The sequence below is a fragment of the Falco punctatus genome (genome assembly GCF_963210335.1).
Source record: "Falco punctatus genome assembly, chromosome: 10".
NCBI lineage: Eukaryota > Metazoa > Chordata > Aves > Falconiformes > Falconidae > Falco > Falco punctatus.
The window spans coordinates 14,527,536-14,547,931 of record NC_137590.1 but is presented as its reverse complement, the minus strand read 5'-3'; the positions used below and the strand labels follow the sequence as shown (position 1 = coordinate 14,547,931).

The window sequence follows — 20,396 nt, the reverse complement described above, 5'->3', positions numbered from 1 at the left end:
GTGAGGGCTGACTTTTGCATGTAAATCCAGTGCTTGCATAAGCCAACAGAGTTTGAAATCCACTGGGTAGAGTGGATGGATCCAGAGTTTGCAGACAATGTGCCTCTTGCATCTCTCAGGTGCCCCGAGTGCATTTTTGGAAGCCAAACACTAAATATCCTATTTCTTTAACAGAGCTGAGATGTACCAGAGAAGCCTTATCCTTTTTTTATCTCCTATCTCTCCCCAGTGCTGACGGTGACTTTGCAGTTACCCACCTGACCAAGGCTCACCTCTTCTATGATGGGAGAATTAAATGGATGCCACCTGCAATCTATAAAAGCTCCTGCAGCATCGATGTTACCTTCTTCCCCTTTGACCAACAAAACTGCACAATGAAGTTTGGCTCCTGGACCTATGATAAAGCCAAGATAGACTTGGTGAGCATGCACAGTCATGTGGACCAGCTGGACTACTGGGAGAGTGGGGAATGGGTCATCATCAATGCTGTGGGCAATTACAACAGCAAGAAATATGAATGCTGCACAGAGATCTACCCCGATATAACTTACTCCTTCATTATCCGGAGGCTGCCACTGTTCTACACAATCAATCTGATCATCCCTTGCCTGCTGATCTCCTGCCTGACTGTCCTGGTCTTCTACCTGCCCTCTGAGTGTGGAGAGAAGATAACCTTGTGCATCTCCGTGCTGCTGTCCCTCACTGTGTTCCTGCTGCTCATCACAGAGATCATCCCATCTACCTCCTTGGTCATCCCTCTGATTGGAGAGTATCTTCTCTTCACCATGATATTTGTTACCTTGTCTATCATTATCACTGTCTTTGTCCTCAATGTGCACCATCGTTCTCCACGTACCCACACGATGCCTGACTGGGTGAGAAGGATCTTCCTTGACATAGTCCCACGCCTCCTCTTCATGAAACGTCCCTCCGCAGTGAAAGACAATTGCAAGAAGCTCATTGAATCCATGCACAAAGTAACCAATACGCCAAGGCTTTGGTCCGAGATTGATGTGGAACCCAACTTCACTACCTCATCTTCCTCCAGCCCCCAGAGTAATGAGCCATCACCCACGTCTTCCTTCTGTGCCCACCTCGAGGAGCCAGCCAAGCCTCAGCCTATCTGCAAGTCCCCTTCTGGGCAGTACTCTGTGCTGCACCCAGAGCCCATGCAGGTGACCTGCTCCTCTCCACAAGCCTCATGCCGCCCTCTGGGTGACACCCAGACCACCTCCATCTTGAAAGGCAGATCACTAAGTGTGCAGCAGATGTACAGCCCCAATAAGGCAGAGGAAGGGAGCATCCGCTGTAGGTCCCGGAGCATCCAATATTGCTACCTGCAAGAGGACTCTTCCCAGACCAACGGCCAATCCACTGGCTCTCCAGCATCCCAGCGGTACCACCTAAATGAAGAGCAGCCCCAGCACAAGCCCCCTCAGTGCAAGTGTAAATGCAAAAAGAATGATGCAGCTGGCACACCAGCCCAAGGAAGCAAGACTCACAGCACCAAAGAGCAACACCTTGTGTTGATGTCCCCAGCCCTGAAGCTGGCAGTGGAAGGGGTTCATTACATCGCAGACCACCTGCGAGCAGAAGACGCGGATTTCTCAGTAAGTATGATAACTCGGCCTGCTTTCCTTGGGTAAGTCAAAAATTATCTGCTAAGGCAGCCCCCACAAACCTGGGGCTATACAGAGAATATCCTGGCTGACACGGGCTCAGCCCTCCCTGATTGTGTGGCTTTGGAACACGTTGGCCACTATAGGCACAGGTAAAGACTTTGTCCTTGGGGGCCTTGGCAGGCATGTGAACCAAGAGGGTAGCACAATCAGACTATGCTCAGGGCTGCTCCAGAGCAACAGGATTCTCCAGCAGAAAATAGGAGTAAATTTGCTGTTAGGTAGGAAGAAAGCAGCTAAGATGGTGAGAGAGACCCAAAAAGCAGTCATCTGGTGGGAACACAGCAGACATCCTTTATAGAGAAACCTCTGACAGATGGGGAATTCACACTCTCAGTTTTTTATTAAGCATTAGCTCTGGCTACTGAGCCTAGGAAAGCAAATTCCCAAAATAGGTTGTGGATGTGGAAGCATGTAGTAGCGTGGGGACATCACAGGGTATGTTTAGCTCCGCGTGATGCGATTCCTCATTAGTGGACTTCCACTGGAGCAGTTGGCTCTGTGCAGGAAGGTGGGTGGACAGACAAATTTCACACTTACTGTGAAGGGGTAAATATGGCTACAAACAGAGATGGAAAGAATTTTTTTTAATGAAGATGGTGATGCATGTACAAACACCACATCCCTTCACACCTCTTGTAGCTCTTCCCCTGCAATACTATGGATACGGTGCGCTAGCTAATTATTACAAAAAGAAGGAAGCCACAAAATAACTGAAGTTAGTGTTTGTACTAAAGTTTTATTTGGCTTTTCCTAGAGGGATTGTTCAGCAAAAGGTACTTTTTCAGCTGTGCTTACAGTTTGATTTTCTCAAGATTTAGAGTCAGTGCAAGTGCTTTTATGCAAGACTTGCTGGGCATGAAGAGTGTCTTTATATTTGCATTTTGCACAGCACTGAGCACTTAGCAGCAGCAACAAAAGATTAAGTGCTACTGTCCATTTATATACTCTTCGGCAGCACAGTTTGAGAGGTCTCTGTTCTTTAATGTATTTCACTTTACAACATCCCTTTAAGGAAGTAACTGTTTATTCCTCATGTTGAGGAGTGACAGCCAAAATACAGAGATGGGGTGACCTACCCAAGGTCACAGAACAAATCTGTGGCAGAGAGGGGCTGTGCATCCCCACCTTCATTAGTCAGCAGCTCGGAACTCTTTGCCAGGCTAAAGCACTTCACAAGTACATTAGGACCACGGGAATTAAACTCTGCTCTCTCCTCCTGGCAGTAATCACAAGTAAACCCATGGAAGTCAGTTGATTTTAACTCACGTGTTTCCCCATTGTGCAAAGGAAAGAATATTACACCAATGATACCCCTCATTTCAACTGATTCTCTTTCTACTAAGCTTGTTGGTATCATCAGGAACTGAGTCAATTAATATCTTGGGTTCTTTGCTTTTAATCCATGTTTACAACTGTCTTTAAAATTAAAACGGTCTTCAGAAGCTACAATTTTTCATCTTATACCTTCCTCTACCACTCCTGCTTGAAATGGAGCAAATATCCTGAGGAGGAAGCTATTTACAGCGCCAAACATCAAAAGCAGAAGAAAAGGAGCAGTTTTGAGGGCTCTGACCAGACTTGCTGCCAGCTCAGCCTGCGAGCAAAGGCACCAGCAAAACACCCAGTGATGAGCAGGGAAGGGTTGCCCCCCAGACCACCAAGCACCAGGCTCCCCGGGAAGAGCCTGCAAACCTGTCCACAGTTTTCTGCTCTTTCCCAGCAGTTGTGGCTGGCACGGTAGGCAGAGGTTGGCTTTTCAGGTTTGGGGAAATAATTGCTGATGCTACTTTGAGGCTGTACTGTTTTCTTTTTCTGGATCCAAGTAATGTTAAGTGGGAAAGCATTTTTTCTCCAGGTGGAAATGACAAAGAAGAAGGAAACGTGACCTTCTGGAATTGAAATTTACTGCAAAGAGCAGAACTGATCTAATAAAATGAGCATTTATTGTGGAAAAAATCAGTACTCAGGAATTTGCTTTCATCTCAAAATCAAATTGTGGCATTTCTTCATGGAAGTCTTCAAGAAATCTATCAGCAGGCACCTCTGATGCAGTTGCAGCCCCTGAGACACAGCTCGCTCTCTCTCGGGTAATATTTCCAGACACATGCACCTTCCCAGAATGAGAACAGAGCTTCTTTTGAAGTTCCTGTCTTTTTTTCTAAAGCACCATTGCCACAGGGGCAGTGCTTCTAAATTAAAAGTAAATAGCTCGTTTAATTAAGTGCTTCAGCAAAGAGAAAATGGGAAATGCAAGAGGCAGTTGTTTGTTACAAAAAGACGGCTGCAAACAATACAAGCACAATGGTACACTGGGGAAAACGCAAGACCGAGTTGTCCCAGCATATGATAGAAATGCCATTAGAAATTAATTACAGACTGAGAAGTAAAACAAGTTGCATGTCACACACGAGCCAAAATAACGAGAGACCAGTAGCACCGTCTGGAAAGCCTTGTTGTCCTTACGCTGTGTGCATCTCTAGACTACTCTGATAAGAAGACTTTGAAGACAGTTTAAAAATAAAATGGGAGAGAATGTAACTGAGGGGGAGGAAACACAGGATAATCTCACCGGTTTATTTTTAACAAAGTACAATAAAACCACCCGGGAATGCTCTAATCTGTGTTGCCAGCTCTGGGTCCTGGGGATCAGATGTCACCAAGGCACTCAACCCTCCACGCAAATCCCGGGGCAGGATGCCCTGTTCCTGCTCCTCAGACCTGCAAGGAGCTAGACCAGAGAAGAGCTGCAGATTCCCTCACTTTTCAGGAATTGGGGGGTGGGGAGTCTGCTGGTTCCTGCCCGTGATCCTTTCCTGAAAACAGTTTTGAGCGAGCTTCTTAAAAACTAATCAAAATACAGCTCAGGAGTTGGGTTGGCAGATGTTGACAGCTGCATAGATATTGTCAGAGAGACCTCTGCAGATCATGCTCCACGTCAGGAGCTGGACCACAGGGAAATGCTACAGCGCTGTCAGGAAACAAAACAAAACAAAAAACCCAGATAATTTTCTTTTCCTTCTCCTCCTTTTTTCTTTTCATTGTCTCTCCATAATTTCCAATTTCACCCTTCTGTGCTCTTGATCTAAAGCTGGATATTCATTTTGCAAACATCTGACGCACTCCCAGCCATCATTTTCAAGATGGGCTGAGTATTTATGCATATACCATTACATTTGAAAGCAAATTTCTGTTGAGCTTTTCAAGTTGTTCCTCTTCTCCCATTTCCCCCTTCTTTTCTCAAAGAGAAAGTAATTTAATTTCCTTCCTTTGCATGATCTAGCACTTACTTTTAGGAGCATAAATACTCAAAAAAGCTTCTTTTACCAGAATGGGGCACTATTTACTCAATCCAGCTTTCCAGCGGGACATCAGATGGTAAATTTCAGATTTTCTTTACACATTGGTTGCATCATGAGACATTAATCCCATAAATACAATAATCCAGAGCTTGCTTAGCTACCCTTCTCATGAGGAATTTTAAGCATCAGAGTCTTTTTTTTATTTTATTTTTTAAATTTAGGATTTTTAAGCACTCTCAGCAAGTGACAAATAGATCAGAAAACATGTACAGGAAAGGGGACTTATCCATGGAGATCTTATCCTTGGGATGAGAGAATTCCTTTTGATTTCAAGGGTCAGTATTTCTTCTACTCACTCTAATTAATGATGGATATGCTAAGGGTTGTACAATCATAAACCAACATGGTTTCCCCCAAGAAGGTAACACGCTTCAGGATGAACCTCTGATTACCTCTGCCTATCGAATACTAAAGACTTGCTTAACTTGGTGCTATTTTTAAAGGGAATAAAACTATCCATTGCATGAATTTTTTTAATCAATTCTTCCAGGTATTCCTGAAATTTAAGGTGCTTTGTTCAGAGAACAAATTATGGGAAAACATAATATGCTCTTCAGTGTGTGCCTCATTTCCCAGTGTCCAAAGCTGCTTACTGAGCCAAGTTGATGAGCGATGCTGGATGATTTAAAGCTCTAAGGAGCAGTCGGCATGGCAAATAATGAGGTGTAGTTAAAGTTAAAGCACTGGTTTTGCTGGCGTTGCTTCTGCTGAACTTTGCCTGCATTGAGGCACAGGGTGATGACAGGTGCTTTGCAAATACATTGAAAGAGCCATGATCAGTTTATGAATGGTTCAGCACACCAAAATGAGCTAAATCCGCATACTTTATCTGAGAGGAGTAATATTCTTAGATCAATGAAATGTCACAACATTGGTCATAGAAGCCAGGGTGGTATATTCCCTCCCTCTGACACATCACAGTTTCTCTGTACCATCCACAAGGTATAAGATAAAATTTAGTGGGACATCCGTGACTGATGAAGAAAGAGAAAACTCAAGGTGAGTTTACAGTCACCGTATTGTGCTCAGAGCTTGTTTGTTTGGTGCCAGACGGATCATAATATTTTAGGACCTGAAGTTGCCACCATGCCTGTGAAAACATCACCTGCTACAAATGACTATTTCACTGATGTTTGGAATGCTTCCCCTTACCAAAGTGAATTTTCAGCATACTCAGCAAATCCTCAAAGAACCAGAAATCAGGCCAGGTCTCCTACAAATTGTGTTTTACCTCACACCTCCTGTTCTGGGCTACTCCCTTATTATTATCTGTTTAAAGCAAACTTAGGATCTGTGGATGAAAAGGCCTGTACCGTCAGTGTTACATTACTATTGCAGTGTGTTTTTCACTCATGCTACAGCCCAACAGCCGTGGCAGCTTTGTGCACAGTAACACCACTCTTTGCTCAGGTCACAAACTGGGGGTGCAGTGAAGCAGCCCCGGCAAAGCACAACCTTGGCTTTGGTGTCTCCTCCTTACACCACACTCCTGACTTGCTGCAACCATGGCCACTGAAAAAGCTGGAACTAGCTCCTGCTGAGATGTTTTCCCTAAAGAGCAAGGCAGCACGCCAGATTTCAGCCCTCGGATCTATTAATCACCAAGTGGTATGTTGTAGGAAATTATAATGGGTAAAGCCGTATCAAATAAAACGTTGCCATCTGATCAGTCCTCTTCCTCAGAAAGAAATTAATAATAATAATGTAATAAAAGAGGTTTTCATATGTATGCGGTTTCTTACTTAATGAAATAGCCATTTGCAATTCCTGCCTGATGGTATTAATAAGTACTAGACCTCCCCAGAGAGGAACTGCTGGAAATCCTCCCACAGCAAGGCAAAAGTGGAGAAAAAGCAGGGTGAGGGAGATCACCTCGCTTATTTGCTGGTTCGTTTGCACTGCTTACTCACTCGAAGCTGCAAGTCCCTTCACAGAAAGAGTCTTGCTTCGTTAATCTGTAAGCAAATATGTTTACGAGCATGGGGAAACAAGTAATTCCCCCCCCCCCCCCCCCCCAACTAGAATAGCAGCATCACTTACACACCCAATTACAGCTGTTGCTCATGGAAAATGGGATAGTGAGTGTGCAGACGAGCTTAATTATCCACAGGCGTATGTCATCCCCGGGGAGCTGTGAACAGGGTTGGCAATTGCACACGCACACCCACACAGTCTGGGAATCTGGCTCCCACATCAGGAATTGATAGAATAAATCTGTGCCATCATATAGGGCCACTAAATGTAAGCAATTCTTTCTCCTCCTGTCTCTGGCTTGAAATGAAAATACCCTGTTTTGGAATAAGGCACTAATAGTCATCACAAGTTTTAACCTCAAAGAAACGTTAATAATTGGCCTTTCATCTCTGTGTTCCCAGGTGAAAGAAGACTGGAAGTACGTTGCGATGGTCATTGACAGGATCTTCCTCTGGATGTTCATCATTGTGTGTTTGCTGGGAACTGTTGGTCTCTTCCTCCCACCGTGGCTGGCTGGAATGATCTAAATATAGCCCCAGAGGGAAGAAAGTATATCCCAGTCTATGGATTTTAGTTTACCTGGAAGGAGAGGAGCAGAGAAATGAAGGCAGCCCTTTGAATAATTCACTGCGTGTCCGCGCTTGAGTTGCTCCAGAGCTCTCTGGGAATACTTTCCGAGGTTGCATTGTTTTGCCAAGCCATTTTCATTTCCTCCATCTAATTTAGGGGAAAAGTTCTTATTAAAGTCTGTACATAGCATGGTGGCATTCATTGCCATATACTCAGCAATGTAAGAACACGAGCTTCTTCCCTCGAGCAGCACATAAAGAGGCTTCGCATCAACCCAGCCCCTGGCAAATTCGCTCCAGTTGTCTTCAGAGGTCTCAGTGTGCCCTGCCTAGTAAGTAACCTTGCCCTGCCAAGCTGAAGTGATTCAGGACTGTGTGTCCCTGTATGAGTCATTTTATAAATAAAGTTCCAGATCTGGGATACCTGTGCAGGATGTGGTCTGTGGTCAGCTGGTAAAGACAAGACAAACTGGAAAGGCTAAAAGAACTGCTCAGAGCAGCTCAGCCCCATTGGTACCAACCGTAACCATTAGCACAGCAGCTGCAGTCTTTATATTGACAGATTTTACTTTGGCCAATGCCTTGCAGAGGCCGTGGGGACCACAGCTGAGTGAGGTCCATGCAAATGAGAGAAGGATTTGGGAGTAAGATTCAGACCATGTTGGTAGCCCTTCAGTGTTCTTTCAGAGGAAATCTCCTGGATGCAAGTTACGGCTGCAGCAAAATAGCAGAGGATCACGCTGAGCTGCAAAACCCTTGCTGTAGGTGGGGAAGGTGCTTAGATGTGGGGAAGCCACAACAGAAATGGAGGATGATGTGTTAGCATATTAAGGAAAAATGCCGTTATATGGGGAAACCTGAGCAGGACACCCAGCCACACTTGGGAATTCAGAATGCCGCTTTGCAGAAATTACAGGTATGATGGCCTTAAATTTGGCCAGTTGTGTCAGCAGCTGTGCTCTTCCCAGCTCTAGCCAAACTAAACCAACCTTTTTGCACATGCTTGCTGCGAGACCTGCGGCAAGGAGGCAGGGACAGGCACCACCGGCCAGACAGAGCGGGGTATGCTGCAGCCTTGTCTTACTGCAGGGAGACATTAGAGCATGACGGCACAGCTGAGCCAGATGTGGGGGGGAAAGGCTGGAAGAAAGTGTGGGCGTCATCTGTCTTCTGCCTCTTCCATGTATGCATTTGCAAGTGCAGGAGGGTGACCACACTGGAACAGACCGTAACTCCCCCCAGCTCAGCATCCTCTCTGTTCGGCAATTACAAACCTACCGTTCCCCTCCTTGCTGACTGCTGCGTGCCAGGCGGGAACAGCACAGCAGCACCCAGCCCAGTGTCTCCTGCTTATTTCAGAGGTCTCGTAGGCAGAAGGGCTTATAAACATTTAACCACAGTGTGCAAGGAAAGGCAGACAGACATGGTCTAAAAATACAGGTTTCCCCCAGGACCTGCTGTAACTGCATGAGTCAAAGCCCAGGATGGCAGCTGAGGGGCTCTGGTCTTCACTCAGCATCTCCTCCACAGCCCGCAGCTGGATCAGCATGCACAAGGCTGTCTGGCCACTGTGAAAGTTTGCTGCCAGGCAGCTCTGGCTGGCCCAGAGCTTCAGAGAACACACACCAGGAGAGGCAGGCAGCTGCCTGGAGGCCAGCACAGAAGGTCCTGGTAGAAGCCAGAGCCTGGGCGCAATGAGAGCCCAGGTGGGACGTGTGGCATTCCTATGCTGTAGCCTGGCATATAAAGCTTGCTTGTGCCACATGGCTCGGTGAGGAGCACAGAGCTGCACAGGCTTGTGACAGTAATGCTGGAACTGAAACAATATGGTTTAAAGAGACTTCTTTGAAATACAAGTTACTGCATTCAGTCCGAACAGTACAGGATAAAATCAATGCAGTGATCAGCCTGTTTGGCCTCATTTAAGAAGCTACAACTGACCTCTGTGTTCACAGACTCAGCCAAGTGCTTAAAATCTGTACGGCTTATAAAAACCTGGAGTAACCATGGTTTGGGCCAGATCCACGAAGAGCTGTGCTGGCACAGCACAGGGAGGGAGGATGAGGGAGCCAGAGCTGCTGCTCTTCTTTGCTTGTTTTCAGAATAAAGAGAGACTCAGTCTTTGGAGATGCTAATTTATCCCTTTTCACAGTCAGCGAGTTTGCTTATGGCAATGAAAGGAAAACAAACAGTCATACATCTTCAAGGTCTAGTGCATAAATGTACCAACGCAGCTGCAGTCTGCATCGCAGGGCTGCATGCCACGGGGGTTGTGGGGGGATGGTGGCAGGGCTGGCTTACGGTCCGTGCTGCAGGCAGGCTGGGCTCACGGAGGTGGCCTGAACTCTCTCCAGCGCCTTTTTGAATTTTGAGTGCACCAATAAAATAATCATGAAAGTTCGAAGATTCCTGACCCTGGGCATTTCTGGGTCAGGGGCATCACATCACCAGACCACAGCCATGACCACGATGGCTGTTCAGAGCTCCCACTGCAACCTCCTCCTTCTCCCGAACCCACAAACACGGATAGCAATGGAGCAGGTGGGAGGCTTGGCTATGCATGCACATTTTTAGCAGTAAAACTGTAGACACTTTCCAAGCTAGGCTGGAGAGCCAGCAGCTGCTCGAGTCTCTGCTCACATCTCCCAGCAAATGTGGGCTTGGGCAGCAGCCCACAGCAGAGCAGGGGTGGGGACATGCAGTGCCCCCACCTGGCAGAAAGAAATGATTTGGGGGTAGCAGGAGAACTGATAAGTGTTTAGGGACATGTCTATGAGTCAAATGTTTAAGGTGGCATTTTGGGAAATACAGCAGGCACAGGCTGTGCTTTGTTCACAGCAAAGGGCCCGTCTCAGATCTCCACGTTTTCTGCAAAAAGTTATTGCCAGTGCACACAGCATGGACTGTAGCATCTCAGGGGAAGCGTGGCACTGAGACAGCAACAGAGCAGGACCACCTGGCAAGGACATGAAACTGCAGTGCAGCCCCTGGCACAACTGCCCTGCCATGCAGGAGGAGGAAAGAGCCACATGCATCTGCTCCATTAGCACATGAAAGATATCAGGTGTGATTAGGAGTGCTAAGGATGTGGCTGTGTCCCTGAGGAGCCAGCATCACTGTGGGATCACAGGGTTTGGCAGGACAAGCTGAGAAGTGGCAGCTGAAACCAGTTACAAAGATGTCACGGGCATTTGGGGAGAAGCTGCTCTGAAGCAGGTCACTGGCACCCTCTGTTTTGCTAACATCGTAACATTCTTCACACGGTGGCAACTTCATTTCTTCTCATGTGGCATTAATAGTTCCCCAGTTTAAAGTTCAAGTAAGGTCTGGCCTGCTTCTGATGTGCCTCCTTGTAAAATCTAAGGGGAGAAAATAGGAATCAACACCTACTGCTCATTCTTAGACAGGTTATTCCATCTTGGAGGTGGTTAAGGAGGATGCTATCCCTCCATAGGATTCAATGATTAGAAACTGGAATAAAAATGAGACATGAACCAGAATATAACTGTAGAATAATGAATAATTCTGCTATTCCAAACTCATGAAACACAAAGAGAGGGGTTTAGCATATGAAAGACTCCAGGAGAATGTATGCAGCCAGGCTGTTAACATTTGCAATGTTCCCAGCTCAGAACTGATTCCCAGGACTTGACTGAACAAGCTGACATCAGAAGAAGAGTGGGGAAGCAAGGCTGGGATACAGCAGGAACTCTAAAACTGCCTTGGAAGAGACCCAGAGCAAAGTAACTGGTTTGCAAGATCTGGGAGTACAAAACTAAGCCCAAAGACCCTAAAGACAGAAAGCAGACACAGATGCTGATCTTTTCTGTTTTAATTGTAGAGATTGTATCCTCACCACAGTGTTTCATGCTTTCCCTCCAGTACAGCTCTGTTGGCCATGAATGGAAGAGCAAAGGCATAGAAACCTGACTGTAACAACCTCGATTCCTGTAGAGGAGTTATAAAGGACTGTATGAAAAGTTTATTTGTAAAAAGGTTGTAATGATTGTTAAAAATATGAGGTATGAAATGTAAAAAAAAAAAAAAAAAAGGAAAGAAGAAAAGAAGAAAAAGGGGGTGATTGTAGAGGGATGAATCTGGGTTAATTAACATTGATAATATACAACTGTGGGCTGGCTTCAGGGGCAGGGGGGCGGTGGGTTGGCTGATGTAGATAAGGTGCAGCTGTGGCTGTTCTGTTAAGAGGTTGAGCAGCCAAGGAACAGAGAGCAGCCAAAGAAGAGAGGAGGAAGGAGAAGAGAGAACAGAGAATGAGTGCCCAGGATGAGGAGAGACCAGGAGAAGGCAGCAGAGGGACTGGCATGAAGAGTATGTTGGTATGAGATGGCAAAAAGACCTTGTTACAGCTGGCTAGTTTGAAGGGTGCTGTGACAAATTCTGACCATTTCTCTGTTTTTCTCTCCACCCTTCTGGTTCCCTAATGCTCACTTTGTCTGGGTCATCTTTCCAGCCATAGGGCATGCAGGGTATTTTAGCTGCAGCTGGCTGCTGGGGTGATCTATACGATCCCCATTTCCCCAGCATTTTCAGGGCTCTTTTCCACCATATCGTCTCATTCTCCAATGAGCTAATCTGCATAGTTTGTATCGCCTCACTTTTGGATAAGTGTCTCTCTGGACCTTTATCAACAAACTGAACTTGAGGAAATCCACTTGTGCAGAGGCAGGCAGGCAGAAAGCTGCACGTGTCAGATGTAAGGTTCACATGCAGCGCTAAGGAAAATCCCCCTACAACAGCCCCACCTGCCTTGATAGCCCCTATGGGCTCAGCCCCCCACACCCCACAGCAATGTCCATTTATGAGACCTTCCATCCCCACCCAGGATCCCCCCCTTGTTTCCAGCCCTCTAAATCTGGTCAAGCTAAGCTGTAGAGCCCTGGAGAAAGCCTTTTCGGAACTGCTTGTTAGCAGTGTTGATGATTAGTCCCCTGTGCTTCTTGTATCTTACTCCCGAGATCAATGTAATGCCTTAAAGTGGTGCTTGTAGCAAAAATATATTCTGTCTCTGAAAGGCCCTCAGCCTCTGCCAGAATCCAGCTGCACCAGACCGGTTGGACTTTGCAGGGGTACAAAAACCCAGTTATCCCAATTTAAGGACTGGAGGATAGAAATTTTAAGGAAACTGAAGAGGTGATGTCATATGAGACACTGTGGAAAAGGAAGTCTCTATGACACAGATCACTTAAGGGCAGTAATAAGAACGAGAAAATCAGGACAAAGAACTTGCATAAGGACGGAAAAGGCATTAGCCTGCAAAGGGGAAGAAATTATAGGAACGTGAGGGATTTCACAAGGACATGTTAAATTTATGCACTGTGGTTAATTCACGTTTATCAAGAAAACAGGTTTAAATCCAGAAAAAAGAATATCCAAACTTTCATCTGTAGCAATTAAAGCTTTGAGAACAAGGTCCCTACTAAGGAAAGCTGCAAGAAAAATTTTCAAATGATATTGCTATTGAATGACACTGTTCTTAACCACAGTTTGCACTAAAAGTGCTGAATGGGGCCAGAAAAGCACAAAGCATGCTAAAAAACAGCACAAGAGGGAAACCAACAGGTTGTGTTCAGCAAAGAGTTTGGGATAATCCTACCCACAAATGGCTGGATTCGGTACTCACTGGCAGAGGAGGGAACGGCAGTGTTGGCAGGGCAGGGTCTCCCTGCACCTCCACCTTTATGGCTGCTGTGTTTTTCCAGCTTCTAAAATCTTTTCTTTTTTGCTGTTCCATAGCATGCAGCGTTCCCTGCTGGGTTAGGACACTCTCAGCACCTGAAATCTCTCAGCAGAAACTCTCCTTGGCTTCAAGTAATAGGTTACAAACCGCTTGCACGTGTGCGGTGTGATTCTAGGTGGACTAAATATCCATGATTTCAAAGAAACAAAACCACTCATGGACAAAGCTTAGGAACATAAATGGACAAGTTGTTTGTTCAGGTCTGTCTCTTAATCAATAAACCTTTCTGGCACCCAATTTTGCTCAAGTCCAACCCTTCATGTTGTAACTGAAATAATCGGACAAAAGCAAATGTCGTGTGAAAATCTACCAGGTTAAATCCCAAGGCAGGCAGTGAGGTGGTATTGGCAACTTTCAAAAACAGTTGATAAAGAAAAATAAAGGAGCTGTATCTCAAATCACCTGCAGTTACTTTTAAAGGTTTGAACCGGCAGAACAGCAAGTTCAGGACTGGGAATTTGGCTGCAATGATTTAAATCAGAAAGGAAGCAGAATTACCTGGGAAATGCAGATGTTCCACCTCGAACTGCTTACCTTCCCGGTCCCTGAGCACTTCATGGGAGCAGGTGTAGGTTCTGCGGTGCGGGGTACTCCTGCCTGCTCACCTTCCCTGCCCGCTGCCTTGCACCTGCCAGGTATCACAGCCACCGCCTTTCATCCAGTGCTTAAGGCAGAACCATTCTGAATGCAACTTAATGCAGGTTTGGTAGGTTTCTTTTCAGAATATTTTCATTTTTTTTTAGAGAACAGGAAAAACATGGATCAAAAGCTCTTTGACTTGTATAAATGGGAACACCCCCAACTCCATAACACGTGTGCAGGGTGTGAGCACATCCCTTCAGAGCAGCGTGCTCCCAGCGGGCTGTATGCTTCAGCTCCTCTGACCTGTCCTTCTTCTGGCTGGAGCTTTGTCTGCAGCAACACTTCATCTAAGCTAGAAAGATTTCTATTTTATATGTCAAGGCAACTCCAAATTGAACAGAAATGTTATTTTTATTAGGGTGGTATTTTTATGGATTTTCCTATCTTTTCCAAAGGGAATGTATGTCATACTGAAAACATTAATTCTTGGGAGTTTCTAGAGAATGAATGTACATTAAGTCAAAGACTACTTTAAATACTTATGGGAAGCAGTAATCATGTTTTTATGTGACTTATTGTAGGATGACTCCCATACAAGCCTGATGTGTTCAAATATTCCTTTAGCAAAATTTCTTAATTCTATAGGATTTTTCCATAATGACAAGAAGAAATAATATTTGGATTCCTTGTCTAAACAACCTAATTTTCTTAAGGTAGACCTCTTTCTTTTTGGTATTTATATGACAATCTACTTTCTGTGGATTGTATTTGCTGTTAAGCTTTCAAAGGTTGGCTATAGCTGTATGAATACTGAGCTACCTGTCTGCATGTAGCTGCAGAAATTGCACTTCCGAGCTAAGTGCACTAGAATATACATGATGCTCCATTTTTTGCCTCTTACCATCTTTGAAAAATCTGTACTGAAACTTTTTGCTTCATTCTGCTTTTGAAAAAAATGATTTTTTTTTTTTTTTGCTCCCAGTTTAAATGACAGTTCACAAACAATTCTTTTGGAAGCAGGGACAGTTTACAAGCAGTGTAACCAAGCACAGCCTGAAGCAGTGGTTGCAAAAGAGGAAGTACATTTTTATCAGTATCTGTACGTTTTTTTTGTGGGTACATATTAGATTATGGCTTATGCAAGGAATGGGCTGTAACAACACAATTACCTCCATGTCATACAGTTAAAAGTCAGGCTCAGAGCTATTCAGTATTCTACCTGCTAAAATGTAAAGTAGCTACTCCGACTGCAGGAGGAAGAGATGGACAAGGTGGGCAGGTTAATCTCCAGCTCCTCTCAGTACACAAGTGTGCTCTGTCTGATCTAAGGCTTTGCTTGACAGCTACCGAGCCCCAGAGAGCAAGGCTAAATGGTGGGGTTTGTCACATTACGGGAAGGTTATCATGCTGTCTGCGGTGCATGTGTACATAACACCCCTCGAGGGAGCCATCAGCATTTTGCCAAAAGCAGAAACAGTCAGAAAGGTGCTAGACTTTGTTACCTTGGCAGCCAACAGAAAAATGTAGTTTTGCTCCAGTGGATTTGCATCTTTGGCCATGAGGTGCTGTTTTTCTCTGTGTTGGGGACCCAGAATAACAAGCGACAAAAAATAAACAACAAGCAGACAAATGGACAAAAATTATCTGTTATTTTCTGAGCATTTCAATACATTCTTTTTCTTACAAGTCTGTCAACCTGCACCTCTGACTGTGTCTTTGTCTTGCTGTGGGACACGCAATGTGAGTTTGAACACTGCAGATGTCCAGGGCTGAAAAACAGACAGATGAGTCATCTGAACACTGGCTGGGTCGGTGCCTTCGGTGTTTGAATGACTCGTCCGTAATGAAATGATGGGGCATTAAAAAAACACAGACAACACATTTGGTGTTCAGGTTGCTGCTTCTCTTGGAGTGCATGGAGCTTCCACCCAGAGATTTCCAGAGCAAAGCAATGTCTTCAGCTGCCTCCGCACCAGCCATCAGGGGATGAAATCTGTGTGTGGAAAGGAGATGAGGCCATTGAGCAAATGAATAAATCAGTGTCGAGTACTGAGAAGGAATGGCACAGAATTAACGCTCTCCCTTGTAAATCTTTTATTCAGTGCCAGTGATTTTCTTCATCGCCCAGGACTTTGTACAACTGAGCCTCCATGGAATGTGTGTGTATTAACTGAGATATTGCTCCTCTCTGTCCACCATGGCAATATGGCTGGGGACATTAAGAACTGAAGATGGCCCCACGATCACCCCACCCGATCGACGGCTGCTGCAGTTATGTGTTAATCTATAGAGGGCAGCTAAAGAGCAGTCGATTGAACTGGCATTTATCCATATGAATTGCACATGAATCATCCTGATTGCTTTGCAAAGGGGGCTCTTGCAGGACTGACAGTGCCTGAAGGATGAGCGAAGGTCTCTGCCTGGCTTAAGAGAAGTAACCAGAAATGAGCTGCAAAATCATCACTTTTATACTGAGATAGCTGGGACTTACCTCTTCTGCCTGCCCCATAACATCCAGAGATATCACAGCCTCCTGGATATCCAGACTGCCCAGGCTGTCCTCTGACACCAGGAAAACCTTGAGGACCAGCATTCCCAGGGTAACCCTTCGGACCTGGTTTCCCCAGCACAACTTCTCCTGGTGGGCCTGAAGAAGAAGCACTGTAAGCTGTAGCACATCTACTTTAGCTGCTGCAGTGTAATACTTCATGTATATTTTTTCCATCCTACATGGTGGTTAATTTTCTGAGTATTTTTTCCTCATTTTTGTAAAAAATAGGGTGTGCCAGCTGGAAAACCTTTTCTGAATCCCAGTAACTAGAAGGCTTATTCTTGACCTTAAGGGTGCCCAGCTTGGCTAAAAATGGAGCCTGGTTATGAGAATCCGAAGTCCACCTACACGTCAGTGCAGAAAATCACCCTAACCCCAAGATCCATCCCAGAGTCATTGGTTTGTTTTTGTTTTTTTGTCTTTACATCCCAACTATAAAAAATTAAATATAGAAGAATATGTTTGACCTCACTCTTTTGATAGTGCCTGCTTACGTCAGTGGCAAACCTCCCACTGATTCCAAGTAACAGGGATCAGGATGGAGGAATACACCAAATCCTAATTACTCAAAAACCCTTGTGTGTCATGAGCTGAATTTTCAGAGCTGCTATCCCCTGAGCATCTGGTCTTGCATGCAAAAAGGCAGCAAAACTAAAACTCCCTGGATATGCTGCAGGTCATTAAAATACATCATTACCTGGGATTGGGTACCAGAGGGAAGAAACTGCCTGGAGCAGTCTCTTACATCTTTGCAGAGAGGAACCATCCAGGATGCTGCCACCAGTGGGAAGGTCAGTCTGCCCTACCACAGTGGTCCTCAGGCTGAATGATGCTTTGAATCTGACAGCTGGTGAGCACCGTGTGGCACCGCTGGGGTAATGTGAAGAGGTTATATTCACTCTACCTGTTCTGCCTCTGGGTCCTTGGATCCCTTCCTCACTGGCTCCAGACATCCCTTTTTCTCCTTTGGGCCCTGGGGCACCTGGTGACAGAAAAGAGAGGTGTCACTTCATGGCATTTTGCATTTCACCCTGAATTAATGCTCCTGCAGCCTCCCCACCAGGCTCTTAGATGTTGGAGTCAAAGCCCTTGGCCGTGCAGAGAAATATCTATTTCCTTTAACTCTGTCTGGGCACCTACTCTCTTTTCCAGGGTAGTGATTTGCCCATTATCAACAGGGCTCCAACTAGCATTGATCTGCAGCCTGATATGGGTGAAAACAGAGTTTTTTTGCAGAGAAATTCATAGTGCTGGTGTCAGTGCTTTGGCCTGGGTGCGAGGTCCACCCCTACGCCCTTCACATGGATCAGACAAGTCACAAAGCTGAGCCATCTCTTTGGCTGGTGCTGGTATATCAGGATTGCTGGGTTTGTATGAAATTGTTCACAAAGCCAGTGTGTCTCAGAGCAACAGGTGCTTTTTGAGAAAATACCATTTTTCGTATTTTTGAGATTAAAGTATTTCGATCAGCCATGTCCTTAAGATTGTTTTTCAGTGAGATCTGTCTTCTCCCATCTCCTTACTGGACAGACTGGAAACATCTGCAGGTTGTTCTTTCCCTTTTCTCTTAAAGGTGACATTTTGATAAGCTTTGCAGATACCAGCTATGACTGAACAGTGCCAGACTAGGATGTTAAACAGAAGGTCTCTAGTCACTTAGAGGTGTTAGGACACTGCTGAAACCAATGTTTTTCATTTTATTTTGACAGACAATTACTTGAGCCACTGAGAAATGTCTGCAAAACCAAGCAAAACATATTCCCACCATTCACTCATTCATGTGCAATGACTGATGCCGCTTTCTGAGATTACATTAATCTATTTCTTTAGTCATGTGTGAGGCTTTTGTTGTTCAAACTGCTGCTCCAGAAACCTACTTCCACTTTCAATAATGCTTCAGCTGCCTCATGCCTTCCCTTCAGTGTTTTCCAAGACTCGTCATTTCTGCCCAGAGGTGATCTGTTGCACCACCACGCCTTCATCCTGTGAAAATGGCTGTTTCTTTTGCCTTTCCATAGGGAAAACCTCCTGCCCTGTAAAATTAAACTCTCTATTCCCCAAAACCTACACATCCTAGCAAACTGGCCTTCCTCTCAAAGCAGAGCTTGCAACAGAAGACAGAAGAAGACAGAGCTGCTTCTGTCTTCTCCCTTCTCTTTGAGCTGTTTGACTTGCGTTTCTCTTCCTAGAAGACAGAAGTCCAAAAGGAAATAACAATGAAATGAGATAATATTATGGGTTATCTTTACAGTACTGCTTGAGGCACTACAATGTTTAGTTAAAGTATCAAGGTTATAGTAAAAATGCTTATGAACGCTTCTGTCCATACCTCTTTCTCCAGGATATCCATCTTTGCCTGGCTGCCCAGGAATGCCATTTTCTCCTCTTTCTCCATTGCTTCCAGGGGGACCTGGAGGACCTGGTGGTCCTGGTTCTCCAGGTTTTAACCTTTCTTCCCAAACAGGAACTGGCTTCCTGGCGTGTTCATGAATGAATGAGTCAAATTTCAACACATGAGCTAGGAAGGCAAGACAGAAAAGAATGTTTCCTTGGCTGGGAGCTTCAGAAAAGAGACAAAATCGAAGGATGTTGTTTGAAAAGGTATTTAGAATGATCAGCTAGTGCTAAAAAGCTGTCAATCCAAACTGAGAAACCCAGAGGCTGAAGAAGAAGATGGGCAGCCGAGTCATGACTTTGCCGCCTGACCCTGGGCGAAACGCCGCTTCTCTTCGTGCATCACAGCGCAGGGCTTTCCCAAAAGCACCCTGCCTCAGGAGGAATCAGCACAAATCACCAAAAGAATAATTTCTTTCAAATTAGTTTCAAACTTTTCCATTTAAGAAATAAAGGCATCTTTGCCATGTGCAAGAGGGTTTCCTAGGTCTCTGTGCTGATGCCACCCAATAAAACCAGCATCGCCCTGACAGCCTGTGATGGGACATCTGCTCTGCGTGGTGCTCCGCACGGCACAGGGCGGAGAAGCTCCCTGGGTCACCACAGCTTCATGCTGTCTCCCCTCTGGTGTTGTTCACCACTGCTGGGGGGGGGTGAGCCCCCTCGGGAGCTGGGCTGCTTATACTCACTTTGGATCATCCGCTCACAAGCCTGGCTAACAAGCTGGTAAATTGTGGCCAAGGACTGTGGTTCCCCCTAAAGTGAAACAGTTTTTTAAATTTAAAAAAAAAAAAAAAGAAAGAAAAAGGAAGTATTAATACATTTTTAAAAGGATCGATAACATAATACATGATAGCTTTCTACCCATTCTTTTCCTCAGCTTGAGTTTCAGAGACATTAATAACTGTGAAATGCAACTTTATTTATTTATCACAAAGCTCTGAAGCCATAAAATTGAAATTGGGAAACATCAATAACTGCTTTTCTCCTGCACATCAAAAAGCCCAGATTGAATCTCAATAATTACCAAAGCTACCAAGAAAGGGAGAGTAAATTTCACTCTCAAATTTTATCAAAAAGGATGCTAAGTCTGTAGCTCAATATTCTGTGATATGTAAAATATCTAATATGATCAGATACTACAACATCCTATCTTTGTTTAAATCTTTTATGAATATTGATTCTTACCATTACTGTATTCTGAATAAATCATATATTAGTGGTCCTTTAAAAAGTTTTAGTGAAGTATGGAAAAGTGATAAAAATGCAAAAAGCTGCTTGGAAATAAACATCGACTGTAGCTGTGAAATTTCATAGCTAACACACTGCGCCCTTCCAAAAATGTTTATAAAATATACATTTCTGGCTGGATCACTGTGCAGATTACCCAGACTTAAAAAAAAAAAAAAAAGCTTAGCACAACACTCAAGAGAGGGGAAAAATTAAAGTTCCACTGGAAAAAAAAAAAAAGTATAGAAAAAGAAATGGAGGGAGAATGTTGTTAATAATTATAAACCAAGGCATTAA

At 44.8% G+C, this 20,396-nt stretch overlaps 2 protein-coding genes across 5 annotated transcripts in view; one reads left to right on the top strand and one right to left on the bottom strand.

Annotated features, from left to right (window-relative positions):
• CHRNA4 (cholinergic receptor nicotinic alpha 4 subunit) overlaps positions 1-15,427 on the top strand; it is a 47,394-nt gene extending 31,967 nt beyond the window's left edge. For all 3 annotated transcript variants that reach the window (XM_080404026.1, XM_080404025.1, XM_080404027.1), the window contains 2 exons: positions 230-1,610; positions 7,417-15,427. In XM_080404026.1, coding sequence (XP_080260152.1) covers positions 230-1,610; positions 7,417-7,542 — 1,507 coding nt within the window. In that variant the 3' untranslated portion in view covers positions 7,543-15,427. The remainder of the gene's footprint in view (positions 1-229; positions 1,611-7,416) is intronic.
• A 127-nt stretch (positions 15,428-15,554) lies between these two features.
• The window catches only part of COL20A1 (collagen type XX alpha 1 chain), a 55,289-nt gene continuing 50,447 nt past the window's right edge, over positions 15,555-20,396 (bottom strand). The window contains exons 36-40 of one of the 2 annotated variants that reach the window (XM_080403992.1): positions 19,559-19,625; positions 18,805-18,993; positions 17,380-17,457; positions 16,416-16,571; positions 15,555-15,917 (exon numbers count right to left, since the gene is read on the bottom strand). In XM_080403992.1, coding sequence (XP_080260118.1) covers positions 15,904-15,917; positions 16,416-16,571; positions 17,380-17,457; positions 18,805-18,993; positions 19,559-19,625 — 504 coding nt within the window. In that variant the 3' untranslated portion in view covers positions 15,555-15,903. Of the gene's footprint in view, positions 16,572-17,379; positions 17,458-18,804; positions 18,994-19,558; positions 19,626-20,396 lie in introns of both variants that reach the window. The other variant, XM_080403991.1, reaches the window with a different exon arrangement.